This window comes from Ctenopharyngodon idella, chromosome 7, assembly GCF_019924925.1.
Source record: "Ctenopharyngodon idella isolate HZGC_01 chromosome 7, HZGC01, whole genome shotgun sequence".
In the NCBI taxonomy this organism is placed as follows: domain Eukaryota; kingdom Metazoa; phylum Chordata; class Actinopteri; order Cypriniformes; family Xenocyprididae; genus Ctenopharyngodon; species Ctenopharyngodon idella.
The window spans coordinates 7,624,740-7,638,953 of record NC_067226.1 but is presented as its reverse complement, the minus strand read 5'-3'; the positions used below and the strand labels follow the sequence as shown (position 1 = coordinate 7,638,953).

General features: G+C 36.8%; 1 protein-coding gene across 4 annotated transcripts in view; it reads right to left on the bottom strand.

Moving 5' to 3' along the window:
• Positions 1-2,380: 2,380 nt before the first annotated feature.
• mettl15 (methyltransferase like 15) overlaps positions 2,381-14,214 on the bottom strand; it is an 83,267-nt gene continuing 71,433 nt past the window's right edge. For all 4 annotated transcript variants that reach the window (XM_051898927.1, XM_051898928.1, XM_051898929.1 and 1 more), the window contains one exon: positions 2,381-3,846. In XM_051898927.1, coding sequence (XP_051754887.1) covers positions 3,389-3,846 — 458 coding nt within the window. In that variant the 3' untranslated portion in view covers positions 2,381-3,388. The remainder of the gene's footprint in view (positions 3,847-14,214) is intronic.

The following is a 14,214-nucleotide window of genomic DNA, read 5'->3' as shown; positions in this document are numbered from 1 at the left end:
GCAAGTAATTAGAATTACTGTGCCGCTATCTTAAATCTTACTCTCTCGATCATCACATAACATCTTTCCAACTCTCATCTCACAGCAGGATCAAGGCTTCACAGTTGACACATATTAGTATGCAGGCAGCTTGTGAGAGTGGCTGTGACGTCAGCAGGAGTAGAGAGGGTGGAAAAGGTGTCCGAGGGAGAGCAGAGGCACTGGCTGATCACACCATTATTAGAACAGCAAACACGCTTAAACACCATTAAGTTCTATGTTACATGTGCCGTTTAGTTTCCACGGTAACGACAGGGAGGTGTATATTTAGAGCTGATGGAATAAGATCGTGAAGGAGAGGTAGAGATTTGGGAGGGGTGGAGGGGGGTGGAGGGGGGGTGGAGTAAGAAGCAGATGCAATTTATCAAAAAATAAAAAATCTTTGACATGATTGAGTCACAAAGTATTTAAAGCCTCTGTGCTGATTCATGCCGGGCTGGCCAATCCAAACTAATTAAAAAGAGATCTTTTTATCTTCTCTTTTTCTTTCAAACAGTCCTTTCGGCAAGAGATTACAAGAAACTCACTAGACAACAGGAGACCAGCTTCTTGTTTTGAGAATTTGTTTTGGGTCTATAAATCTTGACCAGTTGGAGGCAGCACCGTCTTCAATCCATGCATTTTAAACCCTGAACCCATGTTACTTTACTGTAAGGTCACTGTTCCTGGCAACATTTAGCATCATTTTCTAAACATTAATGAATCAGGATAGGTTTGAAGAAAGGATATTGAATGGTACCTGTAACATATTTGGCAAAGAAACAGACTAATGTATATAAAAGCTCATTTCTATTTATTGCATTTCTCTAGGATTTCTGGTAACTTTACAATAAGGCCCCATTAGTTAATGTTAGTTAATGCATTTTAACGAACAATTAGCAATTCATTTGTCTTATTAATCATTGTTAACATTAGTTAACACCAAAATAAAAATAAAATACAACTGTTTACAGTTCATTTTAGCTTAGGCCATTAAATTATATTAACAGATACAAATATGGATTTTAATAATGTGTTAGCAAATGTTGAAGTTAATATGAACTAAGATTAATAAATGGTTTAGAAGTAATTTTACTAATGTATTTTTCTAATGTTAACAAATGGAATTGTAAAGTGTTACCGTATTTCCAAATCTGTATATAAAGTAATTACTTATATCTTATTACAAACAAAACAAGTAATATCAATACTTTTATTATTTATAGTAATTATATAATCTGTATTATAATGATTTGCAAAATGAAAATATATTTATTTATTTAAATTTATTTATTTACAATTCATTCTTATTTAGGACCAAAGAGCTGCATACATTCTCCTGTATTTCCAAATCTGTATATAAAAAAGGCATTAATTATCTTATTATTACAAATAAAACAAGTAATATTAATACTTTTATTATTTATAGTAATTATATAATCTGTATTATAATGATTTGCAAAATTAAATATTTATTTATTTACAATTTATTCTTATTTAGGACCGAAGAGCTGCATACATTCTCCTGTATTTCCAAATCTGTATATAAAAAAGGCATTAATTATCTTATTATTACAAATAAAACAAGTAATATTAATACTTTTATTATTTATAGTAATTATATAATCTGTATTATAATGATTTGCAAAATTAAATATTTATTTATTTACAATTTATTCTTATTTAGGACCGAAGAGCTGCATACATTCTCACTCAGAGTGAAAGGATATAATGAGGTGTTAAAAAAATATTTTGATCCTGCATCACACTGCTGGTGAGGTGTTGGGGTATGTGCATGTGAATCAGATGTGAAGCGACTCAGCGGCTGGAGTACAGTACACAAGGCGCTGAGTATTACCATGGCAGCTGAATCCCACCCGAGTCCTGCAGGTGTGTGACTCACCCCCACTAGCTCAACAAAGGGAGAGAGGCCGCCGCATAGAGACGCAATCTCTTCGTGTATCTCTCTCTCTCTCGCTATGTCACATGCTGCATTGCCAACTTACATGTGGGCTCTATGCATGCCCATGATTGTAACCCAACATTTTCACATACCATACCCATGCTAATGCATTGACTGTGGCAAACTTTTTACGTACATTAAATTCAAGATTAAATGTTTGTCTGTTTCGCACATAAAAATTCTCCTTTCATGGTGGAGATTGTTCTGGAGGAAGAGTATGTAATGGCTGATGATTCTCTTATTCTAGCTGTTAATAGAACCTACACAGGAGGCAGCTGGACTTCAGAACTATAGTCATGAATGCAGCAGAAATGAGTCAGGAAAAAGTGAGAGTTGGGTTGAATCCATGTGTGAAGTGATCCTGATTTTGGCTATGAGCTGAAGTAACAGAGCCAGTAATGTTGTAAGGTCTATTATTTATTGGTCCAATGGGAAGTGGCGGCTCAGCAGGTATGAGATGGATGCAACTTTGAGTGCCTCCATACAGTTAGCTTTAATGATAACTATAATAAAATAAAAATGGCCTCAAGTTGTGATGAAAAGCAAGTAGCAACAGCTATTTTTTTTTTCCATTTGTGATACACATACAGGTACAAGTGAGACTAATTATTGGACTTGGTTTAGTTCATCAGTTGTTGACTGGATGGAGACAGAGCTCTGAAAGCTTTTGACTGTAAGAAAGGGGTTTGATTTAAGTGGACTAAATGATTGGAGAAGTCCAGCATAAGTCACCAGAGACATTTCACTGGAAGTTTGAGTTACAACAGTTTGATTAAGAATTTAAAAGAAAAGTTAATACATGAAATGCGCATGTTCACAATAGGATGAACAGCATGCAGACAGATAGATTAGAAGATAGATGTGAATTTTCATTTAGTGCTGACTTTCATTTTGGTTTTAGTGTTTATATTATAAAACTTGAAACCTTTACAACCCATCTGTATTATCCATTAAAATGTCACTAGATAGCAATAACACTACACTGTGCTGGGAAATTTTACGCCGTTAAATAATTTTAAATAATACCAGTTAGCAATTTAACTTTGGCAGCCCTAATCCAGTAAACTAAATAATTAAATACATTTAAACAAAAACTAACAATTATAGAGTAAAAACTGAAAAAAACAAACTGAAAACAAAATAGAACAAAACATGGAAAATAAATGAAAAATAAAAAAATATTATACCTACCCTCAGCCAGATATGCAAAGTGTTCATGAAATGAACATGGAGTACATGTAATCCATCCAGAATTTATGCCCACGCCAATAACATTTTCAACAACAAATTACAACAACAAATTCTGGAGTGCTATTGTTTATTTTTCTGAAACTACATGAAAAGTTAAATTAGCAATCTAGTAAAAAGCATCAGTTTCAGTTACTGTGGTTGATTTTTCACCATCGTCTATCGTCTTACTGCTGTTCTGAGTTTAGCTGATCGAGCTCTTGGGTTCTCCTGCACCTCCTCCTCAGTTGGCTTTATCACTTTCTTCAGACTGACCCAATGTGCGCTCTCTCGTCCCCTCTCCCCTTCTTCGTTTTCTTCCTCCTCCTCCTCGTGCTCCTCTTTTTCTAATCCATGCTGGGCTTTGGCTCGCTGGCGAATGCTGCGGCGCGGTGGGGCAGCCAGGTCCTCTCCACGGAGGAAACGCTTGGTCAGCCGGTCCTCCAAGGAATGGAAGGTGAGAACACAGAGTCGCCCCTTGGGACGGAGCAGAGTTTGTGCCACATTCAGGCCAGCGTGCAACTCGTTGAGCTCGTTGTTTACAAATATCCGTAAGGCCTGGAAAGTTTTGGTGGCAACGTGTGAAGGCCGCTGCAGGCGGTCACGCCGGGCGTACAGCGCACTTGCTGGAAATGCTCCTAAAATAAGAGAGGCAGAAGTTAGTTATTAAGTTAACAGAGTGTGTTGCAAGGTTCCTTTAAAAAAATCTTGTACTAGTACTTGTACTAGTCTTTTGTTTTAGTTTTGTCAGTTATTACTCCAACTAAAAGATATGAATTGATTCACATATATTTTCCAAATTGGTGCCTATTTAGTTAAGAGCAGAGCAGTGTTTCATCACCTTACAGTTTTTTTCAACTGCTTACACACATTTTCAAAACTTCCAAGAATTGCAAACAAAAAATACAAAATGTCTCACATCTCTTGCAAAATGAAGCACTGCATTAAAAATATCACAAAAACATCTCAAAAGCAAACATTTGTGTTGCGTTGCAAACACCTTTGCCATGATATTCTAGTTTTGGATATATCATATACACACAGTTATTCAAAACCTAAAGCTCTTCTTTCATGAGCTCCTATGTACATTTCTGTACAAGATTGAAACCAAACTATGTATTTTTTTACTGTAAGCATTTGTGGTTGTGAATACAGTATTACACAGTACAAAAGAAAAGAAATACATCAACCATGTATAGTTGGACAGAAACAATGGTTGTGACTGAAAAAGGAAATCAAGATACTTCCTGTTAGATTTTTGTGTGTTACATAGAGAATTGTGTGTTGTGTTTTGCAAAAAGTGTTTTATGAAATTGAAAACTGAGTCGAAGGCCGAGAATTAGTGTATGGTTTTGCAGATTTGGTGTGTGGTTCTGCTGTTTGAGTGTCAGGTTTCAGAAATTGTGTGACAAGTAAGGATTTTGTGTGTAAGCAGTTGAAAAAAACTGTAATCAACACCAAACTCATTTTATTAATTATCAGTTAGATCAGAAGTTCTTCACTTTGGTCCTTGAGATCCACTTTCCTGTAGAGTTTAGCTCCAACCTTTATCAAACTCACCTGCCAGTAACTTTCTAGTAATAAACCCTTTTCACATTTCCGGGGTTCTCAGAAGCAGAAGTCGTCATAGTTGGGTATGACTGCTAATGTAATTTTTGTATTTCCACTTGCTCCAATAGCAAAAGAAAATTCTGTGATAGAGTTTCCACGACTTTCCAAAAAAGGGAGAAAACATAGAGAGACTGATTATGCTGGTCAGAAGAGAGAAAGATATCAAATTTGCCTTCACTCCCTCAGCCATTGTACTAGAAACAGCCTCGCAGCTGTTAATTCGTTTTTTTACATTTACTGCCAAGGTAATATAACACAATATATAGCGTTATAAAGGTGTATTAATTAAAAAAAAAAAAGAAAAAAAGAAAAATGTACTAGATTTGCAATGTTGATAACTGTGGAAATGTGTCATCACGGTCTGTGAAAAGCATCCTTGATTAGCTTGTTCAGGTGTGTTTGATTGGGGTTGGAGCTAAACTCTGCAGGAAAGTGGACCTCGAGGGCCAGAATTTAGAACCCCTGATTTAGATGAAGTACCATTAAATATCTTTAATATTATTTAAGTTACTTTAAATGTTTCATTTCATTTCTTTTAACCAGTTGCTTATTAGCTTGTGTATTGGCTGTTTATCAATACTTATAAAGCACATATTAATGCCTTGGTAACACTTTACAATAAGGTTCATTAGTTAACATTAGTTAACTACATTAGTTAACATGAACTAATATAATGAACTGTATTTCTGCAGCATTTATTAATCTTTCTTAATGTTAATTTCAGTGTTTACTAATACATTATTCAAATCTTGTTAACATTAGTTAATACACTGTGAATTAACATGAACAAACAATGAACAACTGTATTTTCATTAACGTTAACGAAGATTAGTAAATACAGCAACAAATGTATTGCTCATGGTTAGTTCATGTTAGTTAATACATTAACTAATGTTTAACTAATGAACCTTATTGTAAAGTGTTACCAATGCCTTATTCTGCATGACCACATTACATCTCTAAATTCTACCCAATACCTAAACTTAAACACTAGAACAACTACCTTACTATTTATAAGCAGTAAATAAAAATTTATTGAGGCAAAAGTCGTAGTTAATAGTGAATATGTGTTCCCCATACCAAAGCGTTACTGATATATTATAATTAAGTTAAACGTCAAAATACTTCAAACTATTTTTTTAAGTAAATAAATTGTAATTCACAAAATTGCAGTCTGTTGCATTATTCTACATGTTTACACTTTCCATCGTAATAAATTCTAAGTTTCTTTATGAAGTACATGATTCAGTATGATGGATGGAAGTGCAAGGGGTGCTTTTCGCAAAAACAATCAAAAACCAAATTCCTCATCAAGAAGAAAAAGGTGCTGTACACTTTAAGATCATACAAACAAAGAGACAAACACACAGCTGGGGACACACAGGGGCTTATTCCAGATCAGTATGTGTGATGACACAGTGGTTTTGAAAATAAACAGGCTGTTCTACAAAGCTCCCAAAGCTCAAGGAGAGATAGGTCCATGTTGTATATTGTGCTGAGATGAATTGGCTCAGTCTGAGCAAGGGGAGGTGACGTTGTTCCCTGAACTGACAACATGCAGAGCTTAAAGTTGCAGATAGAAAGAACACAGAGATTCTGCTCATGCTATACACAAGTTGTCTTATTAGAGGGTACAGAACGTAAAAATATGAGCATACACTATACAGTATATATCCACTGTAAATACAGCCATGACAATCAATCATAAAGTAAGTTTATGATAATGCTTTAATGGTTATTTCTGATTTCTGAATGGCAGCAACATCCAGATAATTATATGGAATTTGTTTTAAATTATTTGAGCTAAAAAGTAGTCAAAATCATATTTTTTCAAGCATTGGGAACATTGTAGACAAATTAAGTACTGGTTATGCTGTACATCGCAACAATACAGTACACCTAAGTTAGACAAGTGTATTATTAGATGTGTTTGATACGTTTTGAGCTATTACCTAACATGCATAAAAATAACAACAGGTAACTAAAAATAGCAGTCACATCTACAGCACTTACTGTGATTCACATATTATGCTAAATGTTAGCATGTCGGTGATTAACAATGTTTTTTTTCATCCTTCATGGCTTCTGATAAACCTTTTATGATAAAATCTCTGCTTGCGTGCATGAAATAAAAGAATGACTCACTTCTAATTTTCTGAAACTAAACATGGACAAAACTGAGATCATCATTATTGGAACATCACTCATTAGCAATATTCCTTCCATTTTTTCCTGTGAGATTGCTGGTACTCTCATCAAACCATCAAGTACTGTCAAAAAACCATCAAGTACTGTCTCCTCTGTCTCCATTCAGGCTCATATCAACTCTATCACTAAATCAGCGTTCTTTCAATTACATTGCATTGCCTAGCTCTGTCCATTCATCAGTGACAAAGATGCCAAAACTGTCATCCATGCATTTGTCTCATTCTGTCTCGATTACTGTAATGCCCTTTTCATTGGTTTACCTGCCAGCTCCATTGCCCGATTACAATATATTCAAAACTCTGCTGCTAGAATACTTACCCACACCAAACGTTCTGCCTACATCACCCCAATTTTGTATGATTAAGTATTAAAGGGTTAGTTCACCAAAAAATGAAATTTCTGTCATTAATTACTCATCGTTACCTTACGTTCATCTTAAAAATTAAGATATTTTTGATGAAATTTGAGAGATGAAACTCCTCCATACACAGCAATTTAACTACCACTGTCAAGGCCCAGAAAGGTGCTAAAGAAATTGTTAAAATAAGTCCACGTGACTGCAATGATTCAACCTTAATTTTATAAAGCGACGAGAATACTAAGCTCTGCACTGCGTTCACTACGTCAACTGCGTAGGAGACTGACATGGAAGAGAAGAGATTGTTGAATAAAGTCGTTATTTAGGGCCCGAGCACCGATGGTGTGAGGACCCTATTGTAATTGCTCAGTCAATTATTCTTCTTCTCCGAAATGAATCGCATTTTTGAGGGCCTAAACATGCTCGAAAACTCATGAAACTTTGCACACGCTTCAGAAGTGGTGAACATTTACGTCTGATATGGGTTTCTGAATTAGGTGTGGCAAAATGGCTCGATAGCGCCACCTACAAAATTTCAATTAAGCGCCCTCGTACTACGTTTCACGTACAAGTATGAAATTAGGAACATGCATGTAACAGCCCAATACCTACAAAAAAGTCCCTTGAGCAAAATCTGAAAACCCAACAGGAAGTCAGATATTTTGAATTTTCTTTGCAAAATTTTTGCAGTTCTTGCCATTTCCAGACGTACTTTAATGAACTCCTCCTAGAGCTTTAATCAAACCAACATCATATTTGGTCAGTCTAATCTAAAGGCCTTGGCAACGTTAAATTGTGAAGATCTTGAGTTTTTGCTGAAGACCGTTTCTGTGGTGGACTGATAAAGTCTGATGTTTCGCCATGAAACAGGAAGTTGTTGTAACTCAGGCATTCAATGTCCCAACCTGCCCCAAACTTCACATGTTTGATAAGAGTCCTGGCCTGAACACATCTACATGACAATATTCAGTTAGTCATAGTGCCACCTGTTGGCAACAGGAAATGGCATGCTGTACACTGTAATTCACTCCCTGAAACACATTTAAATATGCCATGAAGTACCAAACATACTAGAAACACATTAAATCATGCAAACACATGGCTAGGTGCTAATGTATGTGATTAACGCCACGAAACAGGAAGTTGTTGTAAATCAGGCATACAATGTCCACTCTGCCCCAAACTTCACATGTTTGAGATGAGTCCTGCCCTGAAAACATCTACATGACAATATTCAGTTATAGTAATAGCGCCACCCACTGACAACAGGAAGTGACGTGTCTAACACTGTGATGCACTACTAGCAATATGCTAAAATATGCAATTGAGTGCTAAACATGCTAGAAGCATTCTAAAACATGCTAGCAACACTTAGCTGAGTGCTAAAACCTCTCTTCCATAGGGGGTAGATCATTCAGCGTTGTTGCACCCAAACTATGGAATTCTCTCCCCAATCTCTCTGTTATGTTAATAATATCTCTGAATTCATATCACTGCTCAAAACTCGCTTGTTTTCTGAATGTTATCAGTTTTAAGTTGTGTTCTGTATTTCATTGTGCTTGATTCTATGCTGCTGTATGCTGGCCTGTTCCTGTAATGCTCTTTTACTGTTCTGTATTCTCTTTACTCTAATCTACTATTTTGTATTATTCTACTTTTCTGCTTTTCTATTGTTTGTCATTATTGACTTGTGTTATCCCTGACCGTCGTCCAGTGATGGCTCCAGCCCCTGACCACAGTCCAGTGATGGTTCCAGCACCTGACCACAGTCCAGTGATGGTTCCAGCACCTGACCACAGTCCAGTGATGGCTCCAGCCCCTGACCACAGTCCAGTGATGGCTCCAGTCTTGGCCACAGTCCTATGATGGCTCCAGTCCCTGACCTAAGTCCAGTGATGGCTCCAGTCGCTTACCACTGTCCAGTGATAGCTCCAGTCCCTTACCACTGTCCAGTGAGGGCTCCTGTCCCGGTCCCGAGTCCAGAGAGGGCTCCGGTCCCCGTCCAGAGTCCAGCCCAAAAACCCGTTCCAGAGACCGCTCCAGCCCAACAGCCTGCTCCTGTCATCAACCCGATAGACCCTCCCAAGAAAATTTTGGGGGGGTGCAGTACGTCCTCTGCCATAGTGGCCAAGCTAAGCCCCCGGGTGAAGGCCACGGAGGCAGCACAGCCATGGCGCCCTGAACTGCCTGTGCTGCCCCGCCCCCCGAAAAACCGGCGCCACCCTGGCCCCCTGAACTGCCGGCGACACCCTGGAGGCTTCCTGTCCCGCCTAGCCACGTCCTCGTCAACCTCCAGAGCGCCCACCCTCCCACCCTTGTGGATGTAATACAGCGTGAGGTCGTGCCTGCCGGGAGGGCGGGATACTGTAACGTTTGAGTTGTGATTTGTTGTTCTTGTTTTGAGTTTGTTCTGAATGTGTTTCTGCTCATTGTTTGAGTTCTAAGCTTTCTTGTTTTGATAATTAGTCCTGTATTCCTCCGTTCTCCCCCTGTTAGTCTCTATGGTTACGGATTGAGTTAGTTATGTTCAGGTGTGTCTAGTTAATTAGTTCCTTTGTTTGTTGAGTGTATTTAAGCCCTGTGTTTGCTCAGTTCAGTTGTCAGTTCTCTGTTGCGTTATGTCGGTTGTTATGTTCCAGTTCTATCCTGACGATTCTGTTTTGTAAAGTTTTAAGTTTGTTTATTAAAATACTGCTTGCACTTAGATCCTACATCCTCATCTTTGTGTGCAACCAACTGTTACACCGGTGTGCAATACAGTAACTAGCATGTGCAGCAGCAGCAACAACAACCTCCCCTGGGTCCTAATGCCTGCCCAGTAAGGAGTTTTATTTATTTAGGGGGCACTGTAGGCCTATTTGTTAGACTAATAAAAAGAAAAGTAAAATACACAAATAGCATTAGGATACTTGTGTTTCTAAATAAATAAAGCAGAATTTGATGTCATAAAAATCACAAATCTGATTTTATTTAAAGGTCAGAAGCTATAGTTTACATGATGAATACAAATCACAAACATGACACTTGAAAATTAAATTCATTCATTAATGTGTAATATATTTTTTCAAACGGATTATAAAAATAACTTGGAAGCAAAAAGCTCTAAATGATTTTTAGAATTTTAACAGCTCTTTTGCTGTAGACCATCTATGAATGTTAAATCCAAAAATAAAATGCAAAGATTACAACTGCATCCATCTGGAAAAAAAAAAAAAAAAATTGTAAATTGTTAGTTTTAAAGCTTTCAATATACTCTCATTATAAAAAGAACTTTAATAATGATTTAGTTCTAACAAGGAAGTTTTTGCTCAAAACTAACCAAAATGAAAAATAATTTGTTTATAACTCTCCTGCACAGGAGAGACTCGGGGTCCTATTTTAGTGATCTAAGCGCATGGTCTGAAGCGCATGGCGCAGGTGCACTTAGGGCGTGTCCGAATCCACTTTTGCTAATTTAACGATGGAAAAAAAAAAAAGTGCAATAAACCAATCAGAGTGTCATCTCCCATTTCCTTTAAAAGCCAGGTGCGCTTGCACCATGGCGGATTCGCTATTTACATGGCGGAATATAGACACCATCAACCTGATGAGTCAGTTTAAATACATGTGTGTATTGCCACAATTGGTCAAATAATTAGCCAATTTCATTCGTCATTATGTAAAATATGTAATTCATGCAATGACTATCCATTATGACATGTAGGCATTTTTATCTTTATGTACACAATAATAATCATTACATTGTTTACACTATAATCCTTTTATTTATAATATTTGTCATGTTTCTGTGCTGCTGCGCATCCCTGTGTGTGTAATAAGCAGAGTGTACACACATTGTGCACCCACCTATAGGCGCATATTACTAACACTCCCTTTAAATAACAAATAAATAAATAAATACTGTGCCATTGACTTTAGACCAGGGCTGAATTTCCCGAAACCTTCTTAACTCTATGTCATTCTTAAATTATACCTTAAGCTGTACCTTAACGTTAATACGTGTTTCCCAAAACGTTCTTAGTTAAGTATACCTTCTGTAAGTCATACTTTCGTAAGGTTGGTCTGGACCACTCTTAGCTATACCTTATCACTGTTGACAGTCAATACGAATATAATTCTGAAGTTGTAATACACCCAGTGTTCGATTAGGATTATGGCAAAGAATAAAATGCAAAGATTCACTGCTAAATTCAAATGTGCTTTAGCGCTGATCCAGAGACAGATGTGCGCTCCGCGCTTGTCATGTATCACAACCATTTGTTTTTTTTAACCTCATCAGGTTTATTTTATGTTTCAGACATTGAAATACACATTTAAATTAAGTAGGCTACTGCATAAAAAAGACATTTATAGTTTGTTAAAATCAAATTCTATACACTGATGTCTACGGAAGCTGCAACAATAACCCTTTCAATTATATAATTTGACAAAGTGTTTTTTTCATATCAGATACACATTGTGTATGAAACAATAAAGTTTACTCTATTCTTCTTCTAGTTCACCGGCCACATACTTTTATGTATTTCGGGGAAGATTTCATAAATCCGACAGCTCTGAATTGCCGTGCAAACTCATCCCGCAACAACACATTCACTTCCACATATTTTACAATCGGAATATATCATAAAATTCATGATATAGTTAACAAGTTTGTGAATATTTTGAATAAAAACTGAAAAAAACAATATAAACGCGATACCTACATGTCTGACAGCTGCATGACGCGTCTCCAAGGAATTAAAACTTTGTTCTAAATAACGGTCGCCCTAAACTCAGGCTGATGGGGGCTCCGCGCCCCCAGGATATAGATAAATTACAATATAGATTTAGTTTGCAATTTGGATTACTTTTATAACATCCCATGAGTCCTGATAAATGCAATTTCGACTTCTGAAGTGCTTCTTTTTATAAAGAACACTTATTTCTCACATAATGCAGTAAAGCAGCCCCTGTATAGAGTGAATTATCGATTTTCGAGCCATCGATATATCAACCAATTCAGCACCGCCGCCATGGACAGCACCTGGTAACGTCGCACTTAAGATATACCTTAAGCAACCTCCTAAGGGATAGTTCGGGGAACACGCCTAGAAACAGTATATCTTCAGTTAAGGTCTACCTTTGGAGTCTTCGTAGCACGCTAAGAGACAACGTTATCGGGAAATCCAGCCCAGGTTTTTATTGGTCAATGGCGCAGTCATTTTCAGTTTCCTCAAAATAGCAAAACACGCCAACAATGCGCCTGAACACACCTCGTTTTCAAACCAGCATGCCCATGGGCGAACAGATGGCCGTGGGTGCATTTGCTATTTAAATAACGCTGACACTAGCAAAAAACACTTGGGTGGCGGCTGGCGTCGCATTGTTAGGGCCCTTGGTGTTGTTTCCAAACAAAAGGAAAATATATCGGTATCGGCATCAGCTATTGGCCAATATGTGTTGAAAAATATCTGCATATCGGCAAAAATCCAATATCGTGCATCCCTAATTATTATTTATCTAGAGATGCACAAACACAAAATTTCTCTGTCAATACTGATTTATTCAAGCATACATGTATAATTAACAGTAAATAAGCTTCTCTCTAGTGTGTTTTTTTTATAGCCAACTAACGGACAGTGAACATTAGATAACTTTTCTGAGCTAAATGCAACGTTAAGTAACAAAGCTTTTTGCAATTATTGGATGGGAGGCATGCTACAAATAATGTTTGGTGTAGGGAAAAACTGTGGAACTGGCAACCCTGGCCTGAATTAAGGGCGAGTCATAGGGTCAAATAGAGCCTGCATTAATGTCGCTATTTTTAATGGTTTATTTTTTTAAGAGAGATTTTGTTCGCACAGTATGGGTCTGAGTCTGAATACGTTTTTTTCGCCCCCTTTTGACTGACACGATATAATCGGCCATGATCATCGGCTGTTTCACTTTCGATGGCCGATAGTAAAAATAATTGCTTTTATCGGCCGTAACCGATTATTGGCTGATACATCGGTGCATCTCTACTTTTTTCTCAAACATTTTTTAATAGTTAACAAAAAAATTAAATTTCTGTCATCATTTACTCACATTCATTTCACCTCAAAACAAAGACTTGCTTTTTTTCAGTAGAACAAGATATTTTGCCCACAGAATGAATTTAATAGACTGACTTTCATGAGACTTTTGAAGAAAACAGTTATACAGGTTTGTAACAAAGTAAATATTGACAGAATTTTCATTTTGCGGTGAACTTGAACTATCCCTTTAAAGGGCGTCTTAACTACTGTATGCAAAAAAAAAAAAAAAAAAAAGGTATATATGAGGAATACACAGAAAAATCTGAAATTATGCAGAAGAAAAAGATTGCTACACACAGCAGTTTTTTTCACCTTGCCCATCAGGGCTTCAATATGAACATGTTTTATGTCGTTTTTAAAAAAAAAAAAAAAAGGTTTACGATTTATAAAATTATTTAAAGAAAAATGTACCCATTAATGTTAGTGCCATATAGCTTCACGCTGATGAATGAGTGGAAAAGATGGAGAGATACACAACTAAAGAAAAAGAGAGGTGTTGCATCTCTCAAGTCTTGCGCTTCTAGGCTTGGAGGAGCGAGACACTGGCCAATCAATAAGACCACATGCCTCTGCTCAGCCTTTCCCCCCCTCTTTTATTTTAAAATAAAGTCATAAGGGAGCGAGTGAGGAAGAGGAAAATATGAAACAGAAAAAAAAAATTAAAAGGAATAAAAATCAGCAGAGAATAAATAGATGTGTACATAGACAGACATGCCTGGAAACAGGCAGTTAAAAAACAGTTTAAAAGAAGGCTAGTGTTTGGAAAAAAGAAT